The sequence below is a fragment of the Saccopteryx leptura genome, chromosome 1 (assembly GCF_036850995.1).
Source record: "Saccopteryx leptura isolate mSacLep1 chromosome 1, mSacLep1_pri_phased_curated, whole genome shotgun sequence".
Lineage (NCBI taxonomy): Eukaryota > Metazoa > Chordata > Mammalia > Chiroptera > Emballonuridae > Saccopteryx > Saccopteryx leptura.
In genome coordinates this window covers 116,280,115-116,307,443 of record NC_089503.1, presented here as the reverse complement: position 1 = coordinate 116,307,443, position 27,329 = coordinate 116,280,115, and the positions used below count along the sequence as shown (strand labels likewise).

At 33.1% G+C, this 27,329-nt stretch overlaps 1 protein-coding gene across 4 annotated transcripts in view; it reads right to left on the bottom strand.

Annotated features, from left to right (window-relative positions):
* The window catches only part of CDH12 (cadherin 12), a 979,368-nt gene that overhangs the window by 59,106 nt on the left and 892,933 nt on the right, over positions 1-27,329 (bottom strand). For all 4 annotated transcript variants that reach the window (XM_066374045.1, XM_066374074.1, XM_066374064.1 and 1 more), the window contains one exon: positions 18,552-18,719. In XM_066374045.1, the coding sequence (XP_066230142.1) occupies positions 18,552-18,719 (168 nt within the window). The remainder of the gene's footprint in view (positions 1-18,551; positions 18,720-27,329) is intronic.

Genomic DNA, 27,329 nt, shown 5'->3' with positions numbered 1-27,329 from the left:
CCACAGCCAAGGCTCCATTGGAGCAAAGCTGACCCAGGCACTGAGGATGGCTCCATGGCCTCTGCTTCAGGTTCTAGAATGGCTCCAGCTGCAACAGAGCAATGCCCTAGATGAGCACAGCATTGCCTCCTGGTGAGCTTGCTGGGTGGATCCAGGTCAGGCACATGCAGGAGTCTGTCAGTCTGCCTCCCCCCACTTCTCACTTCAGAAAAATACCAAAAAAAATTACAAAAGTAAAAATAAATAATAAAATACAAAATTTATATTTTGATATTGACTTTTTAGTGTAAATGTCTAGTAATGGATATTAGATTACACTTCCCATGGGTAAATTAACCTAGGTATTTAATTTGTTTTGGAACTCTAGAAAAAGGTATAAAAATTAAGTTAGGAAGTCTTTAATAAGTTTTTGAATGGTGAAGTTCATTCAACAAAATACATATTACAGTATATTGGCTTCAAGAGGTATGAGAAAAAAATTTATCAATTCTTTATAGAGATTTTTCCAAATGGCTTATTTATTTTTTTAGAAGCCTTTAGTTATTTCACAATCAGTTTCAATATTTGGTAATTTATTAGGTCTGGTAGACCTAATAAATTTCTTCCAAAAAAAATTCACTATTTGCTCTTACAATGTTAAAATTAGCTTTGTTTACATCTAATGGATATTAGCTCCATGGGACATGTAATATATTTTGTCTTAGAAGAGCTAAATATTTACCTAAAACTTGTTTGTTTCTATGTAAAGGACAGAAAATACATTTTACAGTGATACAAAATACTGTTTAGTTAACTTAATAGTTAATTAATAGTATGCTTGCCTTTGGTGGTGATATGATGAACAAATTAAAAAAACAATCAAACAAAAATATAGATTAAAAAATATTCCAAGGGGCAATAATGAAGTGCAATTATAGTCATTTTAACATAATTTTGGTATAAGACATAATAATCAAAGTAGCAACTTCTCATGCATTATAGTTATATTTCATTAGGTTTTATTCTCTCTCTCAACACAATACGGTGACTGTCATATAAAAATTCTCAATGCTTGAGGATTAAAGCAGTGTCTGAACTTCAGGCAACCAGAGCGAAGAGAAAGAACAAAATTGTAAGTAACATTTTACATTGTCTACAAGATACTAAAGAGAAATACTCAAAGTAAATTTGTCTGAGTTCGATATCTATGATTACATAAGTAGGACCTAATATAAGTTTTTTCAATCAACTTTCTCTTGAACATGTTTCCCAAATTGACCCTATTGAAGAACTTGTAAGATATTAGAAAATATGAGGATGCTTGAATTACTGTTTAATGTTTCAAGAGAGTGTGTGACACAGTTAAAGTTGTACTAAACTTATCAGGGAAAATTACAAAAATAAAAAATAAAAAAACAACAGGAGGTAGATAGGTAAGTTATATATATTTTCCTTTGTTCTTCCTTTCGGGTTTTTTTTTTAATTTTTAAAATATTTCTTTTAATTTTATTTATTCATTTTAGAGAGGAGAGAGAGAAGGAGAGAGAGACAGACACACACACACACACACACACAGAGAGAGAGAGAGAGAGAGAGAGAGAGAGAGAGAGGAGAGAGAGACAGGGGGAGGAGCTGGAAGCATCAACTCCCATATGTGCCTTGACCAGACAAGCCCAGGGTTTCGAACCGGCGACCTCAGCATTTCCAGGTCGATATTTTATCCACTGCACCACCACAGGTCAGACCTGTTCTTCCTTTCTATTGTCCATTAAATAGATGTATGGTTTATCAGAACGTCTTCTGCTTCTCAGTTTGTGATGGTGCTAACCTGAAGAAAAACTAACAACCTTAGATCTATAGTATCATATGATAGGTCATGGTCCAATCTCACGGTACATTATTAATTGTTAGGGAAAGTCTTGAAATTTTCTGAATAAAATAGAGGAATGGAGGTCATGTTGAATGATATACTGTAAATCCTCCTCTAACAAGGTATATAGTTAGGAAGCTTACGGGGATCCAATTATCAAAGACATAGCTGGCAGATAGAGAAATAAGAGAGAGATAAGGAGCTGTCATACCCAGTAGATTCCAGATTTCAAACATAACCAACAGTGTGAAGTGGTAATGGAAGTGTCCCACCGGGGTAAGGACTCTTGGTGAGGAGGTAGGGGTGTAGAATGAAATCTTTAGAAAAAATATGGGCATCTAAGTTAAAAAAAAAAAAAACTAGATATTTTTGCTTACTTTATCTGATCACAAGGAAAAACTTCCAATTATATATAAGGTTTATGAATTATCTTTCCATTTGAACATTTAAAAGCAAAAATTAAAGAATGAGAAATCAGGGAAAATAATCTAGTCTTGTGTGATCGCTTGGGAATTACAGATTAGTAAAGGTGAAGAGTTCAGCCTGAATTTAGACCCTCAATGTCAGAAGAATTTTTAAAACTCTGTAAAGTAACCAGAAGAAAGTCAAATAATGCACATTAAAAAGAAAAGGGTCTGTATTGCCCTTTTAAGAGAATATGATGAGATATAAACTTTATGTTTTATGAAAGCACATTTTATGAGGCCAATAGCAATAAATATGAAGACAGCTATTCCTTGTAGTTTTTTATCAATATAGTTAAACATCAGGGTTTTTTTAACGTTATGAACGTACAATGTGCCGGAAAATTTTGTAATTATCTAATGGCATTGGAAAACTTAGGAGAAATTGAAATAGTAGCATTGTCCAGAAAAAGATGAACTTAATAGCATTCCAAAAACATGCCCTACCAAAATTAAGATATAATAGAAGTAAAACAGTGATTCACCACCTCCATCTTTTTCTGCATTGAGGTTTGGTGTGCTTAAGACACACATACACAGAGCACTGCATTTTCTGTTCCTTACACAACAGAAATATAGTTTAGGAAGGTGGAAGACACATTTATTAAGATAAGAAATTCTCAATAAAATATTGTAGTAGATAATAAAATCTACAGAGGATGGAACAAGTCAGAGAAACTATACATTAGTCATGTCAGATTGTTTAGGTTCTATCGTTTTATTCCCAGTGACTTGACATTTATCATTTCTAGAAACTCAACAGCAATAAAGCCGGGGTCATTCAGATTAATTCAAAACTGAAGTAATCTTCAGCTGTGCCAAAGCTGGATCACTTATGATGTACTATGTAATTACACTGACAACATCTTCTAGGTGCCCTACTTTTGACGCATATGAAACATCTTAATGGTACTTCCTGTACAACAAAGATTAAGAAATAAAACAAGTGACAAGAAATTGTTTGCAGAGTCAATCAAAAGATATACTTGCATATTCATCATATATGCATGATATGGTTAACAAAACAACTTTGTTCCGATGGTAAAGGAGAAAATTGCATATAGTAAACTAAGGTGGAATTTTAGTACATAGATTCTATAACTTCTTAAAAATTATGATTTTTGTTAACTCCAAAGTAAAAGTATCTGTTACTCAGTTATAGTCTAAGTAAGCATCCTCTCAGTAACTATGTTGTTTAAAAGATTAGCCTTTGATTATTATGACTCACTGGATGTGTGTGTGGCAAGAGCATTAATTAGTACCTATGGACAAAAAAATGTTTTTTTTTTTAGGGGTGAGGTATTTGTTGTTGTGTGTATGTGTGTGTGTGTGCATGTGTGTGTGTGTGTGTGTGTGTGTGACAGAGACAGAGAGAGAGTCAGAGAGAGGGACAGACAGACAGAAAGGGAGAGAGATGAGAAGCATCAATTCTTTGTTGAAGCTCCTTAGTTGTTCATTGATTGCTTTCTCATACGTGCCTTGCCCGGGGGTATACAGCAGAAAAAGTGACACCTTGCTCAAGCCAGTGAACTTGGGCTCAAGCTGGTGAGCCTTGCTCAAAGCAGATAAGCCTGTGCTCAAGCTGGCAACCATGGGACTTCGAACCTGGGTCCTCCGCATCCCAGTCCTATACACTCTATCCACTGAGCCAAAGCCTGGTCAGGCAAGACAAAAAAGTACTCAATCTATTTTTTCTCTTTTTTATGAAAAAAATGTCTTAGTATTGATTTAAAAAACACCAAAAAATATTTTATATTAACAAAATATAAATTAATGTTATAATTTACTATGAAATAAAGATCATAGGACCTGATTTTATATATATATATATATATATATATATATATATATATATATATATATATATATAAAGTAAATAAATGAGTTATACAAATCTGTAAAAACATTCAGCAATAATAATAGCTAATAAAAAGAGAAAATAATCCATTGTAAATTCCATTTGACATACATTTTATTTTATGCTTTTATAGTAATAATTAAAGATTCTCAAAAACCATATAAATGAAAAGTGAATGAATGTTCAGCTTCACTTAAAATTTATCTATAAGTAACTAATTTGCAGATCATTATTAGTTAAAAATACTAGTCTTAGAAGTACTGGAAGGTCTAATTAGAAATTATTGCAAATTATTAAGAATGCTAAATAATTTTAAGAACTTGAAAACTTAAATAACTAATTACTTTAAGCATTACATTTGTATTTAAACTCTAGAAAATAAATGCATATTAACACAAACTTTTAATTCAATGATTGGATTCACACATTAACTTCTTCAAGTAGTAATCCTACATGTTTGCATGTGTGTCTATGAGAGTTACCATCTAATCACATAGAAATAAAATGTGGCCTTATCAATATTTTTTGGTTTAATTAATTAATAAATATAATAGCATTTGGAGTGATTTCATTTTATCTTAAAAATTAATAAGGAAATGAAAGCAAGAAACACAGTTGTGTGAGTAAAATTAAACTTTGCCTAAATGATATACCTGTTATGGCCTCTTATTAACTCTGTGTCTTTAGGCAAAATGAATATCTTTTGTTTTCTAATCTGTGAAACTGAGATGATAATACATAAGTATAATTATATTATCATTTTTATTATTACACATACCTACCTTGTAGATTTGTGTTTGAAATGTCACATACAATAATGCATGAAACTCAGTAAGTAATATCTATTATTAGTAGTTTATTTTAAATATATTTGCAAATAATCTTTATATCTATATTATAATATTTTTCTATAGGAACAGCAATAATCAACAGGAATCTGCTAATAGAGGTGTGGAAGAGAAGGAAGGGAGGTGTTAAAAAGTTCTGAAAAGCCATGGTAATTTTAACTAAAACATTTTCTCATGTCTTGAAAATTGAGATTCAAGAATAAAATATTTTGTTATTTGAAGAAGATTTTATGCCCTCTATATCCTTAAAAGCCTGAAGCTTTGTGTACTTTCAATAAGCCCAAATTAAAGTGATTCAAAAATAATCCACAAGAAAGAATTATCTTAATAAAAATGTTGGATTCAAGCTGCATTTTAGTAAAGCATACTTAGCATACAGTGAATGGAATTCCTCAATAATGGCAGAGAATTCCATTCCTGTGCATTCATAGAATGACTCTAAGATGAACAAATTTTTGGAAGTGTCAAGTATTTGCACCAAGAGTTTTACTGTATTGGCAAAATTACTTCACTTTTTAAACAGGTTAAAATTTCCCAGTCTAGATTTTAATTAACCATATACGTGAGTATGAATTGCCATGGACACACTATCCAGTATGTTACAGTGGTACCTTGAGATACATTTGTTCTGTAACCGAGCTCGTAAGTCAGTCAACTCTTATATCAAACAAATTTCTCCCATTTAAAATAACTGAAATAGATTTAATCTGTTCCAGCCCTGTGAAACATCCCCAAACCATCCTAAATTATGAAAAAAAGACATGTTTTTAATTAAGAAACACACATGTATATTTTACCAATGCATAAGAAAATATATGAAATAAAAGAAAAAAAAAGTTATTTAGTACTGTACTCTCTTACCTTGGAGACAAACCAGCGCAGCTAATGGAGGTGAATGGCGGAGGAGGAGGGAGGGAGGAAGGGATGCAGGCACTGTAGACACGTAAACTAAAACTGCACTTTCTTAACACTAAATGTAAACTAAAACTGCATTTTCTTTACTTTATACAAAACTAAAACTACACTTTTTTTTACTTAAAATGAAACCACAAAAACTTAATTGTAAAAAAATGTACTTTCTTAACTTTAAACTTAACCTAAGCTTAACATTACGTATTTTTTATTTAATCATCACCTGTTTTTGCCTTTTTGGCTGCACTTTCAGCACTTTCACTTGCAGAACTTTTGAATAAAAAATCTATCCAAAGAGGTTTGCTTTTGCCTGCCTTTTAAAATGTTACAAAAATGTGACAAACAAGTGTCATTAAAAAGTGCTGAAGCACGGCCAGTTGATTCCCACTCTTATCTCGGAATTTCACTCAGATCTCAAACAAAAATATGGACCGAGTCGCAGCTCGTATCTTAAAAAAAGTATGTTGGTCTGTTCGTATCTCAAAGTACCACTTAGATTAAGTTCTATAAATCCTGTTTAATGATAGCAATATTTTTTTTCTCAGAGCATTGAGAAATTATATCTTCTAAACTCTTTAGTTCTGAGCTGCCAAACACAACAGTAAACTTTACGGGTAGATATTGCCTTGTCTTTTTAAAATTTTTTGGATAGTAGGCTAATTGTTAAACCTCCCAATAACTCAGATTATTAATATTTATTCAACTACACTTTTTAATAGTCTCCTTCATGGAATGATGAAACAAACAAAACAAACAAAACAAACAAAACACTGTATTTACCCTAATGGTATATTTAGTCTAGGAAGGGAGGATGATGTGATTTATAATAAGAAATATCTTTAGATCCGTGTTTCTGACACAGAGTTCTTAAAGCCCCATGAGAGCTTCAAAGAGATTTTTTTTTATGTTAATAAGGTGATTTTTGTACCATACCTAAGTTTGGAGGCTGGCTGCAAAAAGACCCACCCATGTGATTAAAAAGCAGGAGTGCAGAGATCAGGGTTGGTGAGAATGGGAAGGTGCTGGGTGGTGCGTTCGGAGAGGGCATAGAAGATCTGCACTCTTTCCCCATACCTTGCTCTAGCATTGTATCCTTTTTCAATAAACTGATTATCTAGTCTAGTGAATAAAATGTTTCTGAGTCCTGCAAGCCACTCTAACAACTTAATGAAACTAAAAGAAGGGGGAGGGGGTGAGAACCTCTGAAATATAGCCAGGTTAAAAGCAAAGATGACCTGGGCTTGTGACTGGTGTCTGAAGTGATAGAACAGCATCATGTAAGACTTAGTCCTCATCCTATGGAAATGGAGACTATCTCTGGGCAAGTAGCATTAGAATTGTTTATTGTAGGGCACTGTGCTGGTATTCAGAGAATAACTAGGTAGTATGGGGGAGCTTCTCACCCCCTAATGCCACATTGGAATTGGCTCCAAGAACACATACTAAAGAAGTAGACATTAAATGAACAATCATACAGAGTAAAATTGCAAAGTAACATCAGCAGGTACACAAGTCTTCACTTTTTAGGCTTTTAGCTGAGAATCTGAGCTGTGTCAACTATGATGTTGGGTCTGTGAGGTCAGCTTAGCAGAAAACATTATAAATAGAAGCAGTCATATGACAAAGTAAATATGACCATAATCTCTTGCCTTCCCTTTATTTATTTTTGTTCAATCACTCTCACTATGATTTATCAACTTTAATATTAGATATTGAGGTAACATATATATATTTATAATATAAAGCAAATATCAATTGTATTATCAAACGTAAAATCTCCACGAACTTCTGCTTTACAATTTTTACTATTTGTTTTCCCTTTTTTGTTTTATATATCACAGGAAAATGTAATCATATCACATAAGAGACAGCCCAGCTTCCTGAACTTTCTAACTATCTCACATGTGTTACTGTTAGTTTCAAAGATCACAACACACAAGATGTAATATATTTTTTTCTTTGTCTCTTATCGTTCTTTAACTTTCTTTAGTGAGGGTAAGCATTGTCTTTACTGCTAATTTTTGAAAAATAGACTGTCTGATGTCAAATTAATTTCCCAAAATCTAGGATTGAAATCAGAAATTCCAGTATATTATATTAGTTGGTACTTCAATCCTGACGCAAAATGAAGACTTCTCTTTTCTTTCACTTACTTCCAAACCAATCTGGGCCAAGCAAATGGAACTTCGATTCGGGATATGGATGGCTTGATAAGCTTTGTTTTGTTTCATCTTCTAGTTTCCACGAGTGTTCTCCCTCACCATAGGAGGCAAAAAAGCAAGGGGATTGGGTTTTTCTTACTTGTGTGGATAGTTTTTGCCTCTCCAGGGCTGAATCTGGTGGCAATTTTAAGGGGCTCTTGGAAGCTTCTCTTACTACAGACACCTGACAAAAGCATTGCCTCTACTTGGATGTGACATCCTCCTTAACCTCTGCATCTCCAAGCTGTCTATTCCACAGAGTATAACTTTGAAGAAAATCTCTGTCAGGACTTAAAATACCTCTGTTGTCTGTTATTACTTTAGCAACAAAAAACGTTTCCTCTGTCTTCCTCTTTCCCAAGATGCTTTAATATTTTTAAGCATGAGAAAAGGAAAGCATGTTCTGGGGAAATGTATTAGACTTTATTATTAGCCCATGTTGAAGGAACCAGACCTGAGAATACAGAGAAGGCAGTCCCAACCCTTATTTTTATTATATGAGGGCTCAGTATGGCTTCTCCAAAGAATTCTTCCACACAAAATTATCCCTCCATTCCACACTACATAAAAAGTGTTTAAAAAGAATAAAAATAGCCTTGTTGCGATTGAAGGTTTTAAGCATCTAAAATGCATCCTGACATTTCTATTGAAAATTCTAAAAAGTTTTCTAGGACCATAGTAGGCTATGTGGTATAGATTTTATTTTAGTGTCCAGTGGGAACTTCAGCACTAATCTATTGTCATATCTGTAAACCTTCTCCCTCCTCTGCTCCAGTTTCAACTGAGGTGATCTTTTTCTCTGACTCCTCTTATTAAATTCCAGCAAATTCTAAGTATTGTACTATTCATTGAAGAGTCTCTATACTCTACATTAAATACTTTCTCACAATTGAGATACTCCTAAGAAGCCACAAACTGCTCATATTTGATCACATTACAAAATTTCCCCTTGTTCCCAGTTGTGATTCTAGCCAGCCTCTTAATTTTCTTTTCCTCTTCCAAGAGAACTTCTCAAAGATAGTCACTGTTACCCATTCTTACCTGATAACCACTCCACAGGCAGCTTTAATCTGGTATTTGAACCCACCATGCTATTTAAAACAGTTTCCCCGGAGATCTTCATGACATCTTTGTCCCTAAATCCAGTAACAACTTTTAAGCAGCATTGAACACTCTTGTTCATTTCATCTTTACTGAAGCACATTTCTCCTTAAAGTCTGTGACACTATCCTTCTGAAATCCTTCCAACTCACATCTTTCTTCATCTTAGCTTCTTTTGTTGATATTCTCAAAGAGAATTTGGGTAATTAATTCTCAAATTTGGCAGCATATTGGCATAATGTAAAAGTTTTATAAAATAAATAAAACGGCTGCCCAAGGGGTTATAATGTAATTGTTCTGAGTTTAGACCTGAACAGCAGAATTGAATAAATTGCCTCTTGTTTTACTTTGCAATCATGATCAAGAACCCATATCTCAGGTTGTCTTTATCCAGGCTTTTTTCTTCTTATGAACTTCATCAAATCCTTGAGTTCATTTTCTATCTTTATGCTAAAACATTTTTATATTTTAGTTCCAACCTGTACACATATTTTGAGTTTCAAATGTGACAATGAATTATCTGATTTCTGTACTTCATTTGGATTTCTCTCAGGCATCTCAGCCTACACATAGTCAAAACTGAGCTCATAGACATGCGATGTACCCAGAAAAAGACCTCTTCTAATATTCACTGTCTCGGCAAGTAGTCTTACAATCTCTCCAGTTCCAAAACTAGAACCTTCTTTTTATAGCAAATTTACTACTATTATTGATTGTTTACATCTTAAAATAACAGACATATTGTTATTTTAACCATCCGTGTCACTATCATTTATTAAGTAGCTCACAGTGTTTACCTGTATTATTACAATTGTCTACTAACTGGCTTCCACGTGACTGCTTTTCCCACCCTTCCCCCACTTCACTTGCTTTTCTGTGCTGCATGGTAAGGATAGAAGGGGTCAAAGAGATCATGTCTGTCATTCTCAGGTAAATCTTTCATTCTTTCTTTTGTGGAGAAAACTGTTAGTAGAAAATACTTAAACTTAGAAAATTCTTTAACTATTATTGCAAAGAAAACAAATTTTAAAATAGATAGTAGGTCCTGGCCAGTTGGCTCAACGGTAGAGCGACAGCCCAGCATGTGGAAGTCCCGGGTTCAATTCACAGTCAGGGCACACAGGAGAAGTGCCCATCTGCTTCTCCACCCTTCCCCCTCTCCTTCCTCTCTGTCTCTCTCTTCCCCTCCCACAGCCAAGGCTCCATTGGAGCAAAGTTGGCCCGGGCGCTAGACACAATCGTTCAGTGGTCTCCGCCTCAGGTGCTAGAATGGCTCCGGCTGCAACAGAGCAGCATCCCAGATGGGCAGAGCATCCACCCCTGGTGGACATGCTGGGTGGATCCTGGCTGTTGCATGCGGGAGAGTGTCTGACTGCCTCCCCGTTTCTAGCTTTGGAAAAAAAAATAGATAGTACTCTTTAAGTAGAATAGACAACTAATAAATTATAGTAACAATAGCAAACATTCTTATCTGTTTCTATTTCCCAGGTACTTTTCTAAACACTGGATAAGATTATTCCTTATTAACTATATTAGACTCACATTAAGACAATGAGATAGATATTATTATAACTCTCAATCAAGGAGAGTAGTCTTACAATAAGTAAGACTTACAGAGCCCTAATAATGACTTATAGAGCCTTAATAAATGTTTAATAATTGAGTCAGACAGGAAGGAAAAGAAGATATAAGCCTTTATGTTTAGTATGTATAATATATGTAGAAAGAACTCCCACATGGATGATTTCAAGCCAATGTAACATCACTGAGCGCTGATTTGGGAGAATTACACAACTGGTCTGAGCTAGCTTCAGCATACCATCTACCAGACTACAAATAAGAAATTGGAAAGTATACAACTGGTTACTCCTGGGCAGCAAGTTAACATAATAAGTTTTTAAAAATGCAAATAATTCAACTTTTTCTTAAATACACTATACTGATGAATGCAAATGCCAACTAATGGTTAATTGAGTTGGTTAGATAGACTTGGTAAAGGTTTCTTTATTGAGTGCCTATAGAGCAAAATCAACGAAGATATAGAGAAAAGAGAATTAAAAGATGTAAAACTATTCTGGGAAAAGGATATAACTCTAAAGATAAAATGACTCCTGCCTCTGTATCCAAGCAAAAAGAAAAATGTATTACACTTCATTCTGTTCTAATTCTTCCATCCTATTACATAGCTCTCAGCTTTCTAGTTCAAATTTCTATGTTTAATACTATAGTTCTACAAATGTGTAGACTGAGTAAACATGAATCTATATATTTCTTTGCAAAGCTAATAATTCTTTTTTTTTTTTTTTGGTATTTTTCTGAAGCTGGAAACGGTGAGGCAGTCAGACAGACTCCCACATGTGTCTCACCAGGATCCACCCGGCACGCCCACCAGGGGGTGATGCTTTGCCTATCTGGGGCGTCACTCTGCTGCAACCAGAGCCATTCCAGTGCCTGAGGCAGAGGCCACAGAGCCATCCTCAGCGCCCGGGGCCAACTTTGCTCCAATGGAGCCCTAGCTGCGGGAGGGGAAGAGAGAGACAGAGAGGAAGGAGAGGGGGAGGGGTGGAGAAGCAGATGGGCACCTCTCCTGTGTGCCCTGGCCGGGAATCCAACTCGGTACTCCCACACACCAGGCCTACGCTCTACCACTGAGCCAACTGGCCAGGCCCAAATGATTCTTTAGAACATTATTTTTTCAAGAAATTTCATTGAAAATCCCAACCAAACCAATTCCCAGTGAGCTATGAAAAACAATCCACAAATATTACCTAATAATTGATAGAACAATAAGTATATTTAATTTTCAAAAACCATCTATTTTTAATGAATGTGATTTATATACTAACCACTATCACAATTACATAATAGTAAACATGATAAAGATCTTGGCAGGAGTTCACACCATTTACATGCACCAATAACTTTCCATTGTTCATCTATTTAATATTTTCTTAAGACCCCCGTTATATATAAATCTTTCCTTTGTCTTTGTCTAATTTCTGATCCATCTAATAAAATCTAGGAGATAGATAATTCTCAATGATAATTGCAAAATTATTTCACAATACAATATGCCACATTAAGTTTTATTCCAAATTATAAGTAAATTTAGCACCTTACAAACAAAGCTTTTGAAAAATGTTTGGAATTGAAATATACATGGGAATATTTATTCACCCAAAGCTTTAATTTCGCATGGGTAATTTTTGAAACATTAGGAAGATAGTCTAAAATATTAAATTTGAGAATAGCCTTCCCACATAGTGTTTTGGTTTCTTTTATCCAAACTAATTTTTTCACTAATAACTAATTTATTGCTATGCAAATTATTTCTGACTATCCATCACATATTCATGCATCATGTATATACAAAATGGTTTAAATTTTTCTAATTGAACATATTTTATTATTTAAATGCTCCTTATCTCTTCTTATTTTATTGCTTATGCCTAAAATGTTTTATTTGCCCACTATTCCTCATCTCCCTTTGCATAAATTTTATTCCCCATTCTTTCAAGGACAACTTCAAGTCATTTTTGATGATTTTTTTCTTGTTTAAACTTCTATTTTTTTCACAATTCTTTAAATAATACATCATGTTTTTCCAAAGGTCTAAAATATTTTAGTACACATTTGCTCTAATATTGTCTAACTCTTACAGGTTTCAGAAATCAGTGTCAATATAATTTCCTTTAAAATCCTCTTATATCCTCTCTATAATTTTGGGAGCCTGTCTTATACATTTATATATTATTATGTAATAGGTTTATTGTTTATTTTACTTCAGATAGTATAATTGCCTATTAACTTAACAATTTCCCGTTATACAAAGAGGTGCTGGAAGGAAGAGATTAAATTTTTTATCCCCTTTATACAGTACAAAATATTAATATAGACTGCTTTGCATTTATACTTCAATAAAACTAGCAATCAATTCAACATTATTCATTGAATGATATAATTTATTTTCTTTAGTGTTTGTTCATAAAATGGATTTCTTATGTACAAAATGCTTTATTTTTATGGTTTTATTATTACTTATAATCTGTTTAACTTTTTGTAAAAATACTTTAGAATTTTAATTTATTTCCTTATATGAATACCTAGACCAGTTATAAGGCAAGTATAAAATACAACAATTTAAAATGGGAAGTAAGTGGTGACTTTATGATGCCTTCAAATCTATGATTAGAAATTATCATGACTGTTAGAAGTCTATGTACAGATTGGGAAAAATGTAGACTTACCATTTGTGAATATGGGAAAACAGAGTTTATTCTTATATTATTATTTATTAATTATTGCATTATTTTTCATACAAACAACTGTAAACCTACTTTTGCTCCACCCTGCATTAAAGTTTTGAGGTGATTAGGTTTAAAGTTCTCCTAATGACTTGGTTCATAGTCTTTCTGGATTCCTAGTATCTAAAATTTAAAGAGTTAGAGTTATATCTTCTCTAATCTTCCTGATTTTCTCTCTGCCTCAGATCTATTTTTATTACATCTACATTTACATCTGTCAGAAATGTTTCTTTGACTCTGACTTTGAGGATCCCTAAATTTTGTACCAACGTCTGCTCATCTCCACACAAATTTTAGCACATCGACAGAGAAACCAACTTTCTACTTAAATTATTTCTTTACATCTTACATATCTTTGAACCTCATGTATAACCAAGTCCTTTCTATTCTGCTACTAAAATATCTCTCAATTCTGCTTCTGTGTATCTATTCTAAACTACTGCCCTTGATCTGTGTCACATCTGAGCTCTTCTTCAGACTTGACTAAGTTATCAAATTTGCTTTCTAACATTCTGAAATAAAATATCACCCCTCTACTCAAAAACACACAGTGATACATAAATATATGTTTATATTATAAGATTGTGGCAATCTGTGACCAACATCTTTTTTTCCAATTTGTTAAATACTTACTGTATATTTCTTCTCAAATGCTATGTTCTTCATAATGTTTTCTCAATAATTCCAGTTATACCTAATTACTATCACCTCTTTATAACAATAATCATTTTGATAATATTCCTATTTTGGAATTTTATTGTGTTTGTAATATATTTGTCAATGTAGATATTTATCTTACAATGTGCTTTGTAATATAATATCTTATTATATATAAAAGCTGCAAGAATGTTTTATTGAGTATGATGTGATTTTCATAAACTGCAAAGATTAAAATAAACAAGATTTTTAAGAAAAGTTGGGAAATTATTATTAACAATGAGAGTATATATATTTTTAATCTGGGTAAAGTTTCTTTAAAAAGTATAATTATTATAATGTACATACACCATAAATAAAATTATTGTAAAATTATTTATAATAAAGCCAGTGGATATTAGTAGAAACAAACTGGGAATCATTTAATGTTAGTTTATACTCATCCTAATATATACTTCGATAGAACAAGAACACTAAAAATTCACATGAGAAAAGAATTCCTTTTTTAGTTCAGTGGTAATAATTGGTGAGTATCAAGCAAATAGAGATTTCATAAATTAGTTTAATTCTACAACTGAAGTAAAATTAAGTCAATGCTCCTATACCTAGAAACAGTCAATGTGAACATGTTGGTAAGCATTTGATTAAATCAGACTTACTTTAAAACTTTGTTTTATTTATGACTAGGAAATCACTATAACAAATATAAATGTCTTATTTTCTACATTTGAAATCATTAACAAAAGAAAGTTCTCTTACTCTCTTACTGTATTAAAAAAAGAGAAAAAACAGTAAGCACTCCTACACATTTCTTATAAATAATCTCTTTTCATCTAAAATTGTACATAAAGTGCTTCATTTCATTTGTTTTTATATTCATTGCAAAATAATTATACAGCAAAAAAAGACCAAGTAAGGAAAGTATGAATAGTTTGCTATATGTGAATTAACCACACCACTTAATTGATTTGATTTCCTAATGCATGGTTTAGATAGGTTTGTTAGATAGTTTTGTTATTTAAAATTCAGGTAATGGAAACAATCAGCATGTCCTGTAACTTATTTTAACAGGTGGTGACCTACTACAGATAGCTTTGATTAGTGTAGATGATAGCTTTATAACTATATGGAAAAGATTTTGCAAAGAAAAGATTTTGCTTTTATATGACTACAGGGAGAGCTCTTTTAACATGCTAGGTATTGTTTATATTTATGAAACAGTACTATTATCTTTTTGTAAACAGTTTTCTGGGATATGTGTAGGGTTTTTTATTTGTTTGTTTGTTTTGCCTCAAAAGCAAATTGCTTTTAAAGAAGAAAAATGATAAAAAGTTAAGAGTTCAGAAGTCCTTGCACAAGATTAGGTGTTGGTTCTCTTACACAGTTGCCATGTGATCTTGGGAAAATTACTTAAGATTTCTTAATAATATGGCCGCTACTGTACTCTAAAATTGATCTGAACTACTCTGTCATTATAAGAGTTAAATGGGAACTGACAGGCAAAAAACTTTGTATAGTGCATGACAAATAGTAATGAATTAGTATTGTCACCCTGATCATATCAAATTTAAAGGAAGTTTTGACAACAAAAAATAGCAAGCTTTATATTTCCATTCTACAAATGCATATACTATTTATTATATCTTACAGATTTATAGAAAAAAATAAATGTAATGGGCATTTAACAATGTCACATATGTATGATATATGTACACACACAAATACCAAAATATGAGCAATGAATTTTAAAAAATCATCTTGTGCATTTTAAACAATGAAATGTAACCCATAAAGTTCCTCCGAAGGAAGATTTCTTTTTCAGCATAATTGTTTAACAGGCATGAACAAAATATAGCAAGGTGTTATTTATGTATGGAATATATTACTTGACTTTTACATTCAAAGACTATTATTTTAGTTTGTAATTTTATGTCATATATGCAGTTTAATTGCTCCCCATGAGAAATATTCCTGCAAAAAAAAAGCACTGACTTCTAAAGAGACGGCTTTCTGTTTATAAATGAACTCTGTCTTTTCCTCTGAAGGATGTAATTCAAAATGACAATGCAGTAGGAAGGCCTTGACATAACGGCATGCAGCGTTACAAGGGAATTAATTTTTTATTCATGCAAAATGTGAACGCTCCTTTTTCTCATGATTCAAAAATATCTCTGACCTGTTATAGCTCAGACTATCATTCAAATATTCATGTAACATAAGCGGAAAATAATTGATCACAGTGATCTACTTAGTATATTTCTTCTTCTCTCTCATTTCTCTGTTTATGGTGACAATTTAACATATGTCATGTTACTGTTTTGCAGCTGAATTCTAAAAAATGGTTTTATCGTGACAGGTAAAAGAAAAGAATAATGTTTTGGTTTTCATTCCATGTCAAGCTAGAAGGAATTTGAACTTCAGATTTAAAAAAAAAAACTTCCCACATTTCTCTAAGAAGTTTTTTAAGTTGTTTTAAGCCTCAGTTTTTTTAAGAACAAAATGTGGAAAATTTGTGTCATCAAGTGTTGTAAAATGAGCTAAGATGATAATAATGTTTCTGTCGCAGCATGTAAATGCTCTACAGGCCCCAGTGTATGACCCATGATCTCTTAAGGTGGAACTCATCTAGTTATCCTTAAACCTGCTCTCACTGCTTTATCCAGACTCTCTCTCATTAAGTTCTTAAAGTGACCTTCCTGTTTCAGTGGGAACTGATCACACCATCCTGGTTTCCTAAGCACAGTCTAAGTTTTCTCCCAATGAGACATTTTCATTTCAATGCACCCCAGCCTATTTGTCTGAGTCTGAACCCAAACTTTTAGAAACCATTCTTCACCCATACCCACAAAGGCTGTATTTTTCGATTGCTGAGTTTTTCTGTTCCTCTTCTGAGATAACTCACTATCATCTTTGTGAATGAGAATACTGATATTATCTAGAAAGAGTTTTTCTATTTCTTATACTCTAGATTGAACGTGTTTTATCTACACAAAACCCAAAAGAGAACTTAACTTCACAATATCACATTTTAGATAAAAGCAGAGTAATCTCCTAAATTAGCTATTACAGCTTGTAACACAAATGTAGTAGAAAGAAAACAAAACTGTTTTCTGGGTTGGAAACACAGTTTTTATTATTGTCTTGTGCTAGAGAGTCAAATGCGTGTTTCTTTCTTCCCTTTAATATTTATTAATATTTTCCCTGTTTCTCATAATACCAAAGTAAGGAAAAGTGTTGCTCTAATACTCTCTGTGTTATTAATCATAACAAATAATATCCTAGCCACTTCCATATACATTCTATTTGATAAAGTATGTTGATTTCTAATTGCCACACTTAACATTGGCAATTCAAAGTTCTGATTACTGAGTAAAATTATTTCATTAAAAATGAATAATGAATTTAAGAAAAAATAACAAAGTAGTAAAATATGGAGAACCATATAGCTAAAGGAGTAAAAGTCTATTTAGTTAAATATTCTCAGAATTATATAACTTTATTACATGAACTGAAACTCTCTGGAGTCAGAAGGAAAATAGCATTTTGTGTTTTTTTAAACTATTTATGTAAATGAGTACCTAGTGATTTACTCAAGTTCTTCATTTAACCAGCAATAGAAACATTTTATTTCTGTATTCTAAGTTCTAGGAACACTGAACTAATCCTTGAAAATGTACCAGAAATCAAATAGGTACCAATTGATGTTAAATGTATTACTGCAAGAGAAAATTAGACAAAACACAAGTCAGAAGTATTCATTTTCAATAAGAAACTGAGCTATAAAGAAGATACAGATATGAATCGTGCTATTATCATAGAAGCTGTAGCAATGTTTACCTATTGCAAAACTAAAATAAAATAGAACTAAAGTAATACAAATAGCATCATTTTAAAATCGTCTGATACACAAAAGTATATGAAAATGACTCAAAATACATAATCGCTAATAAGAAGGCAGTAATTAAATGATATAAATAGCAAATAATATGGTGTCATAAATATAAATGTGTCTTAAATTACATGGCAATTTTCATGTGTATCTTTTTCAATTAATATATAATAAATTAGAGCATTATCCCAATCTACTGTGAATACTTTACTTTGACAAACATCAATAGCATGAGACTTCTGACTCACTTATATTTATTATTTTCTATTACCTTAGTCACATTATTCATGAGTCTAATGAAAAACTTGAAATTCTGAAGTCATTTAATTTTTACCCATTATCATCAATTTCTTAAAGACTACAAATATAATATCTGGATAAATATTGAAATTTCTGTTGCATCAATGTAATATAAGAAAATAATTTTTAAAAGCTGCACTAATTTAGACTTAATAGGAAAGAACATACTTTTGGGGAAACGAGGTGGATTGTCGTTGACATCAGTGAGGGTGATGTTGACAATGGTCGTCCCAGCTAACCCTCCCAGTTGTCCTCCCATATCCTTTGCTTGGATGAGGACCTGGTACTGTTCTTTGACTTCCCTGTCCATGTTTGGCAGAGCTGTTCTAATAATACCTTAAGGGGGAAAAAAAATAACAAAGATAAATATCACAAATGTTGTATTTTCTAAAATAAAATTGTTCGCAATAAGACAATGATTCTACCTAGTTTACTAGCAAAATCACAACAACAAAAGCTATGTATCTTTTAAAAAGTGAAACACCCAAAATATGGTTAGGACATAATTAATCATATTGTAACAGCCATATAATAAAACACATAGCATGGTGGAATTTAGTTTAAGAACAAGGTATCAACTTTAAAAGATGGTCATCATCTATTAAGTCAATCAGGTCAGTTATGATTTATACAGAATGGTCCTATCTTTCAAAGCAAAAGAAAATGTTAAAGAATATGGATTAAATATTTATATAATAACAATATTAAGTGTTACACTGAATGAGAAGTTTCTAAAAACTGTCATTTGCTTCTTCATTCATAATTAAGATAAATATATTATTTTGCTGTTTTAAACATTACGTATTTTCTTTGTATATTTTCTTTTGTCCTTCAAGATTCCTTTTAATTATTTAGTTATAAATTTTTACTTATATCCTATTAAACTTTGTCATTGCAAGGACCTTTTCTCTCTTCTCACCAGAGTATTTCACCATCAGAACAGGGTTACAATTCAAAAGGGATTTAGTCAGACCAATGGCCTAATTGAAAGATTGGCTGAATAAATAACTGAATCCATAGATAATTAAATTTACAATTATGAATCATATAGTATATATATATATATATTTACCTATCCTATTTATTTTCAGCACTGTGTTCAACTGTAGAACTAATTTATATTGATATTTATTCATATTTAAATAACTAAGACCTTCTGGATTTGTTGCAAGTAAAATTATAAATAAATTTTATACCAGATTCTAATCTACAGCCAATGGTTTTACCAAAAAATTTCAGAGGATTTGTCTTAAACTCATGTGCTTTTTAGAGTTGTTTCTTTAAAAAAAAGTAGCACATTTAAATAACAATGATAGTATCAACTGTCAGACACAAAGTACAATATCCAAATCATAAAGTGAATATTAATCCCATTTTATCTATTATTTCTACTATCAATTTACCAAACGCTGTTCAGTTTTTAGTTCAGATTTAACTAAAATCTATGATTTGTTCTAACCCGTAGCAGGAACTAGTTGGAAGAAGGCGAGCTCCATTTTTGCGACTGCTACTTTATTTATGGATTGGCACTGACACCTTATATTTCAATCTGCTCTCCTTTCTTCAGTTCAGATTCTTAATGTTTCATTCCCATGTCTCTTCACCTCTGCATATCAATGGCAGGGTCCTACATGCCTTCAGCTCTATGACTTCTACCTGCCTTACAATTATTGTATTTTCTATATAAATGGCTAGATTTAATTCATATGCATATTTCATTGTCCTGTTCTTGACAAAAATCTATATTTACTCAAATCAAATCTCATATGAGCCCTGGCCGTTTGGCTCAGTGGTAGAGTGTCGGCCTGGCGTGCAAGGGGTCCTGGGTTCGATTCCCGCCCAGGGCACACAGGAGAAGCACCCATCTGCTTCTCCACCCCTTCCCCTCTCCTTCCTCTCTGTCTCTCTCTTCCCCTTCCTCAGCTAAGGCTCCCTTGGAGCAAAAGACGGCCCGGGGCCTGGGGATGGCTCCTTGGCCTCTGCCCCAGTTGCTAGAGTGGCTCTGGTCACGATAGAGCGAAGCCCCGGAGGGGCAGAGCATCACCCCTTGGTGGCAGAGCGTCGCCCCCTGGTGGGCGTGCCGGGTGGATCCCGGTCGGGCGCATGCAGGAGTCTGTCTGACTGTCTCTCCCCGTTTCCAGCTTCAGAAAAATACAAAAAAAAAAAAAAAAAATCTCATATGAAAAAGGTATATATAAAAATTTTTACTCAATTCATTTCTAATATGAATATTTCCAATATGAAAATGTATAAATGCGTTATACATAAACTTTATACTTATACATATTTTAAGCTGCTATGCAAAGAAAGCAAATAGGCGTTATCAGACTTCTTTACAAGTAGATTGTTTTTCTTGTGATATTTTACAATTGCCATCTTGACTTGAAAATGCCCTGTCCTCCTGCTCTGTCTGAGTCTCTCCGGTGACCTGTGTCTCCCAGCCCCCCTTCTAGTGTAATACTGTTCATAGAAGATGTGTGAGAGCAGTGGTTCCCAACCTTTTTTGTGCCATGGACCAGTTTAATGTCAGAAAATATTTTCACGGACCGGCTTTTAGGGTGGGATGGATAATGCACAAAATAAAATTATGCAACCATCGTAAAAACTGTGGTATTTTTAAATATAATTGTCAAACTTATGAGACAAGTGTCAAGAGTGAGTCTTAGACGGTTGTAACAGAGGGAATCTGGTCATTTTTAAAAAATAAAACATCGTTAAGACTTAAATATAAATAAAACGGAAATAAGGTAAGTTATTTATTCTTTCTCTTTGGACCGGTACCAAATGGCCCACGGACTGGTACTGGTCCATGGCCCGGGGGGTTGGGGACCACTGTGTTAGAGTTTAGAGAGCAAACAGGGCCATGCACGTAGCTTTAGGGAAAATCAATGACAAGCATGATGTACTTCTGCCTTTCCACTACAGTTTCCACCTAAAACTCCCATCCCCCAAAAATACACAAGGCATTTGCAGTATTTAATTTTTTTAGAGTTGAATTTGGGGAATTAGGCAAAATTCAGTGTTACAAGAGAATCTTTAAACATGTGTTCTATTAAATAAGCCTCAGGAGAAAAAAACCTACTTTTGAAGAAGTTACTCTTCTAATGGGTATGCATTGTTTATTAACTGCCAAACATATAAAACCACACAAACAAAAGTACACTTCATGGTCCTGAGCAACAATCACCTTCACATCCACTTTGCCAAGTACTGAGCTTATTAAGTGTTAGTAGAATGTAACCAGCAGAAGGAAATGTTACATTTTGTTATTTCAGATCTTAAATTTCATTTCATGTGCCTAATTCTATTTTTTAGTATTTGTATATAAAGACATAGCAAAACTCTTATAAGATAATAGCTGAAGCCAAACAAACAAACAAACAAAAACTGCATTTTTTTCAACAGTATAAATACTTCATGGGAGTGATACCATAAACTTTGTACATACTTGTAAAATAACTTATTGGAAAAAAAGAGTAGACAAGTATACGTTGACTTGTATGATTTAAGTGTGTTAAACATGATGAACTTTCCAACAAATATAATAGAGATAATTAGAGTAAAAACAAGAATATGAAAAATAGATTTTATTTATGCCAAAGAAAACATATGATTGAGAGAATTATAATCTTAATATATCAAGAGATGCTAGTCTCCCAAAGATAAGTTCTCCTTCTGCAATTGTTGTCATGTTGTATGCAAGACCCTTAATTTTGGTAGATCTCAGTTTCTTTTGTAAAAATGTGTTAAATACATTGATAACAATGTGTGATAAAAAATTCAATACTATATATAAAAGTAGTACATATGAATTCAAGGATATGGTTTTATATGAGCTATTTCTTGAAATGAGGGTGAATTGTAGGACTGAGACATGGGACACTACATTCAGTCAACATTTGTATTAAATATGTTTTGATCAGATACTGTTACTAACTTTGAGGGTATAATAGTGAAGACTCTTCCAATTGCTCCTTCAGATCCACTTTATACCTTCTTCTAGACTTCTCTCTGCTCTGGCTCTTGGTTGACTTTAGCCATTGGCAGAGATTAGATGCTATACAAAGAATGAGATTGGCTTCTTTCTTCCATGGATCACCCCACATCTCCTGTTGTGGTCCCTCACCACACAGATGAATGTGTCCCCAGGCCTTTCTCATCCCTGATCCCTAATGTGGCAACTGTAGTCACTTGTATTCCTTTTCCACATTCTTCCCTGTCCCCATGGTTTCCCTATAGCCTGCTCACATTTTAATAAAGAGCCTTCTTATTAAACAGATCTCAAACTACCTATCTGGGACAATAATTAATACAGTATCTGTAGAAGATTATTTTTTTGTAGAATGTACATCTAAAGGCTATGTGTTCATATTGAATGGTGAGGAGGCCATAAAGAAGTACTTAAATAACTAAACTAATTTCAGATGGTCATTACTGTTATGAGGAAAAAGAAATCAAGTGCCATTGAAGGGGGTGGCAGAACAATACTCTCAGGAAAGGTTTTAGAGCTGCAATCTCAGAGACCTGGAAAGAACACAGGGAGAGCTGTTCCCAGCGGGGTGGAGCAGGGGAGTACAGCCCTTCAAAGCATCCAGGAAGAGCAGAGGTGCCTGCAGCACACAGCTATGGTGAAGGGAGAGATAAATAGGACCACAGCAGAGCAAAGAACTCACACAGTGCCATTTAAAGATAAATACACCCTCTTTGAAGCATCTTGAAAATGAGTAAATGAGACTATGTCAAACTAAAAATTTTCTGCACAGCAAAAGAATCAATCAATAAAATTAAAAGGCAATGTGGAATAGGAGAAAATATTTTCAATATATACATTTGACAAGAGATTAATATCCAAAATATAAAGATGCACACAACTCAATAACAAAAATAATCTGTTAAAAATGGGCAGAGGAACTGAATAATATATTTTTTAAAGAAGATATACAAATGGCCAACAGGTGCATGAAAAGTGTTGGACATCAATAGTCATCAAGGAAATGAAGACCAAACAACAATAAGGTATCAACTCACACCTCTAAGAATGGCTGTCATCATAAAGGCAAGAGATAATAAGTATTGGAAGGAAACAGAGAATAAGGAACCCTTCCTTGTACACACTCTTGGTTGGAGTGTGAATTGGTGCATCCACTATGCAAAATACTATATGCAATAAAACTAAAGTTATAACTACCTTATGATCCTGCCATACTCCTTCTGGACATGTATCCAGAAGAAATAAAAATTGTTCACAATAGCCAAAATATAGAATCACCTTAAGTATTCATCAGCAGATGACTGGACAAAGAAGACTGGATACATACAGTGGTATATTATTCAGTCCTGAGACTAAAGAAAATCCTGTCATTAGCAACAACATGAAACACTAGCTCATTTCTCATCATCTGCTTTAGCATTTCTGGTAATTTAGAGCACATAATTTCATTAAGTAATCCTTTAATTCATGGACAATATTAACATCTTTTTATATATAAAATAAAATTATTTCTTTGTGGAATTCATTCCAGCCATTGATAGCCATTTTCTTCTCAAGCAGCAAGGAATACAGCTAGCTTGTGTTGTACTGGCAGTTTTTCAACTTCCCAAATGCATGTATTACATCCCCCATGAGTATTTTCCTTTCAAGGTTAAATATTCTTTGCTCTATCTGATGATATGTGCATTCCATGCTTTTTTTTTTTCTTTTTGTATTTTTCTGAAGTTGGAAATGGGGAGGCAGTCAGACAGACTCCCGCATGCACCTGACCGGGATCCACCCGGCATGCCCATCAGGGGGCGATGCTCTGCCCATCTGGGGTATTGCTCTGTTGCAACCAGAGCCATTCTAGCACCTGAGGCAGAGGCCATGGAGGCATCTTCAGCACCCGGGCCAACTTTGCTCCAATGGAGCCTTGGCTGCGGGAGGGGAAGAGAGAGACAGAGAGGAAGGACAAGGGGAGGGGTGGAGGGGTGGAGAAGCAGATGGGCGCTTCTCCTGTGTGCCCTGGCCGGGAATCGAACCTGGGACTCCTGCATGCCAGGCCAATGCTTATCACTGAGCCAACCGGCCAGGGCCCCATGCTTTTTAAAATAAGGCAAATGGCATTCACACAGAGTTGTCACAGACTGTGCCAATGCAGAAAGAAGAAAACCATTGTTTTCAGCCATGTAGTTTTTAGGTATGCAACTGTTAACCTTAATACTTGTCTATTTGCCTAATACATTTCCTTCCCAATTTTATTAGCACCTATTGTTTCCTTGTTCTTAATAACTTCATATCAGTACTTGTCTTAATGTCCCCCCCCCAATTAAAATAGTGACTACTTTCAGAGGGCAAACATTCATTTCTTTGCCTTTGAAAAAAAGAAGTTCAGCTCTGGTAGGTTTGCTCAGTGGTAGAATGTTGACTCGATGTGTGGAAGTTTAGGGTTTGATTCTGGGTCAGGACACAGAGGAAATGTGACCATTTGATTCTCCATCCCTCTCCCTTTCACTTCTCTCTCTTTCTCTCTCTACCCCACTTTTACAACCATGGCTCAAATGAGCAAGTTGACCCCTGGCACTGAGGATGGCTCCATGGTCTCTGCCTCACGTGCTAAAATAGCTCAGTTGCTGAGCAATGGAGCAATGGAGCAATGGCCTCATAAATAGCGACCTTGCTGGGTGGATCCCAGTCGGTGTGCATACAGCAGTCTGTTTCTCTGCCTCCCTGACCCTCAATAATTTTTTTTTTTAAAAGTTCTCACTCTCTTGCCAGCACCAACAAAAATGTCTGAATTTTATGACTTAATTCTGAGTTAATATCAAAAGCATTTTCAAACTAGTATAAAACATTAAGTATTTATATAATGCAATAAAATACAGCTCAGTATAAAGTCTGATCAATGCTTTAATTTTAATATAGACCTTCAAAACACCAATACCTTTTTTAAATCCTGAAGAAATAACTATTAGATAGGATATGGCAGGAGGTCTCTGAATAAAAGGTGCTAGTCAAACTTAAAAAGCAAAAATCTTGTAAAAGTGTCAGATTTCTCAACAACTTTTATCAGATTTCCTGAATAGAAGCTAGGACAGGATCTCAGAGCATGAAATATCATAGTGAATAAAGGAAGAGCAGAAAGATAGCTTATGCAGGCAACTCCATTCTCACCTGTTTCGATATGAATTCTATAAATCTTGTTTAAATACATAAAATAACACTTATAAATACACATTTTTATAAACATGATATTATAAAAAAAAAGTTTTAGAGATAGATGGCAATAATGGTTGCACAACAAAGTAAATGAACTTAATGCCATTGAATTGTACATTTAAAATGGCTAAAATGGTAATTTTATTATGTATATTTTACTACAATAAAAATTTTAAAGTTCATAGATTTAAAGAATTATGTTGAAATAAATATTATAATGCTCTCTCAATTCTCAGATTATTTAGTAACTGCAACATATCACCCAAGATATACTTAATAGCAGTATACTTCATACCCAACTCAGACTAGTTTTCTAAATCATTTAGGGAAAAATTTAAATAATTTTAAATGTAAGTTAAGGCATGGAGAAAATCATTTATAGCAATGTTTGTTTTTTCAATGAAATAATTATATGCAGACATTTAGCATCCTAATTTTATGTACTAGGTAAATATTACAATGTCTATTGTTTGATGTTTTATAGATTATGAATGTTTTTTTAAATTAATTTTTAAGTGTAAAAATGTATATAATGTCATAGTATAACATGATAACATAACAAATATATAATACTTTATAAACATTAATTATAAGTATACACATTTTTTAATGTTTTATAGATTTACCTATATTTGTGAGTTTTTAAAATATCATTTAATGATTATTTGTGGTATATACATGAATGTGTTTGAATTCTAATGCTTTTAAATTATTTTAGAGTTAAACCAAATAATTGCCAAATTTGCCAATTTTAACAAAAATTATTTTTTCTGGGCATATTTCATATTTGTCAATTTGTTTGTTTCCATATAAGCTTGCTATAATGACTTAAATTGAGATGCTAGGAACTTTTGTCAAATATCAGTATCAAAAAAAAATCTTATTTCAAATGAAAAATAGTTATATTTTATCTTTTCATAAATATCTTGGGACCAGAAGTTTTGATGAGATTCTTTCTTTAAACATTGTTTTAACTGCATTTTATACTCAAATGTGGAAATTTTTAGATAATATTAGCTTTTCATGCATTTTATTTAATAATAGCAAAAGGAATCATAAAAGGAAGTTATATGACTGGAACAAATGAGACCATTTCTGAGAAATTGCAATTATCTTTGATTTTTTTTATTTACTCTTATTAACCACAAGGTGATAAATTTGACAAGAACTCTTCTTAATGGTTTCTGTGCATGAAAAACTAGTTATCATTCTATTAATGAAGTGTTTCATCATCCACTCTTTTCCTGTCTAGTGGTCTGAGATATCGTTAGTGTCAAGACTTCTGTCTCCAGCGGAAATCAATGCTTCAAAAAATCTATTCCATAGTTTATGCCAGAAATGTTTCACCTTTAGTCTAAGTAATAAGCATTATATAAAAATATAAATAAACAATGATAAAAATTATATTATGTATATAATACACCTCTGTAAAATAATGCTTTCGAAAAGCATTAGAATTCATATAAGGTTGATAATTAACATGTAAAGTGAGGGGAGAACAGTGTTCAGATTCACATAATAGTTTTCTGTCTTGTATTAATTTGACTATAGAAATTATATTCTTTACTCAATCTTTCTGCTTAAGTTCATCTAGTAGGATTTTATCTTGCTTTTCTTTTAAGATAGGTATTGGCTCCAACTATAGTTGTTTTACCAATATTAAATCCTTCATCTTTCTGTTCCCACATTTAGTCTTAGTACACAAACTCACCTAGTCTATAGGGTAAAGCACTGCAAGCCAATAACTGTATCTA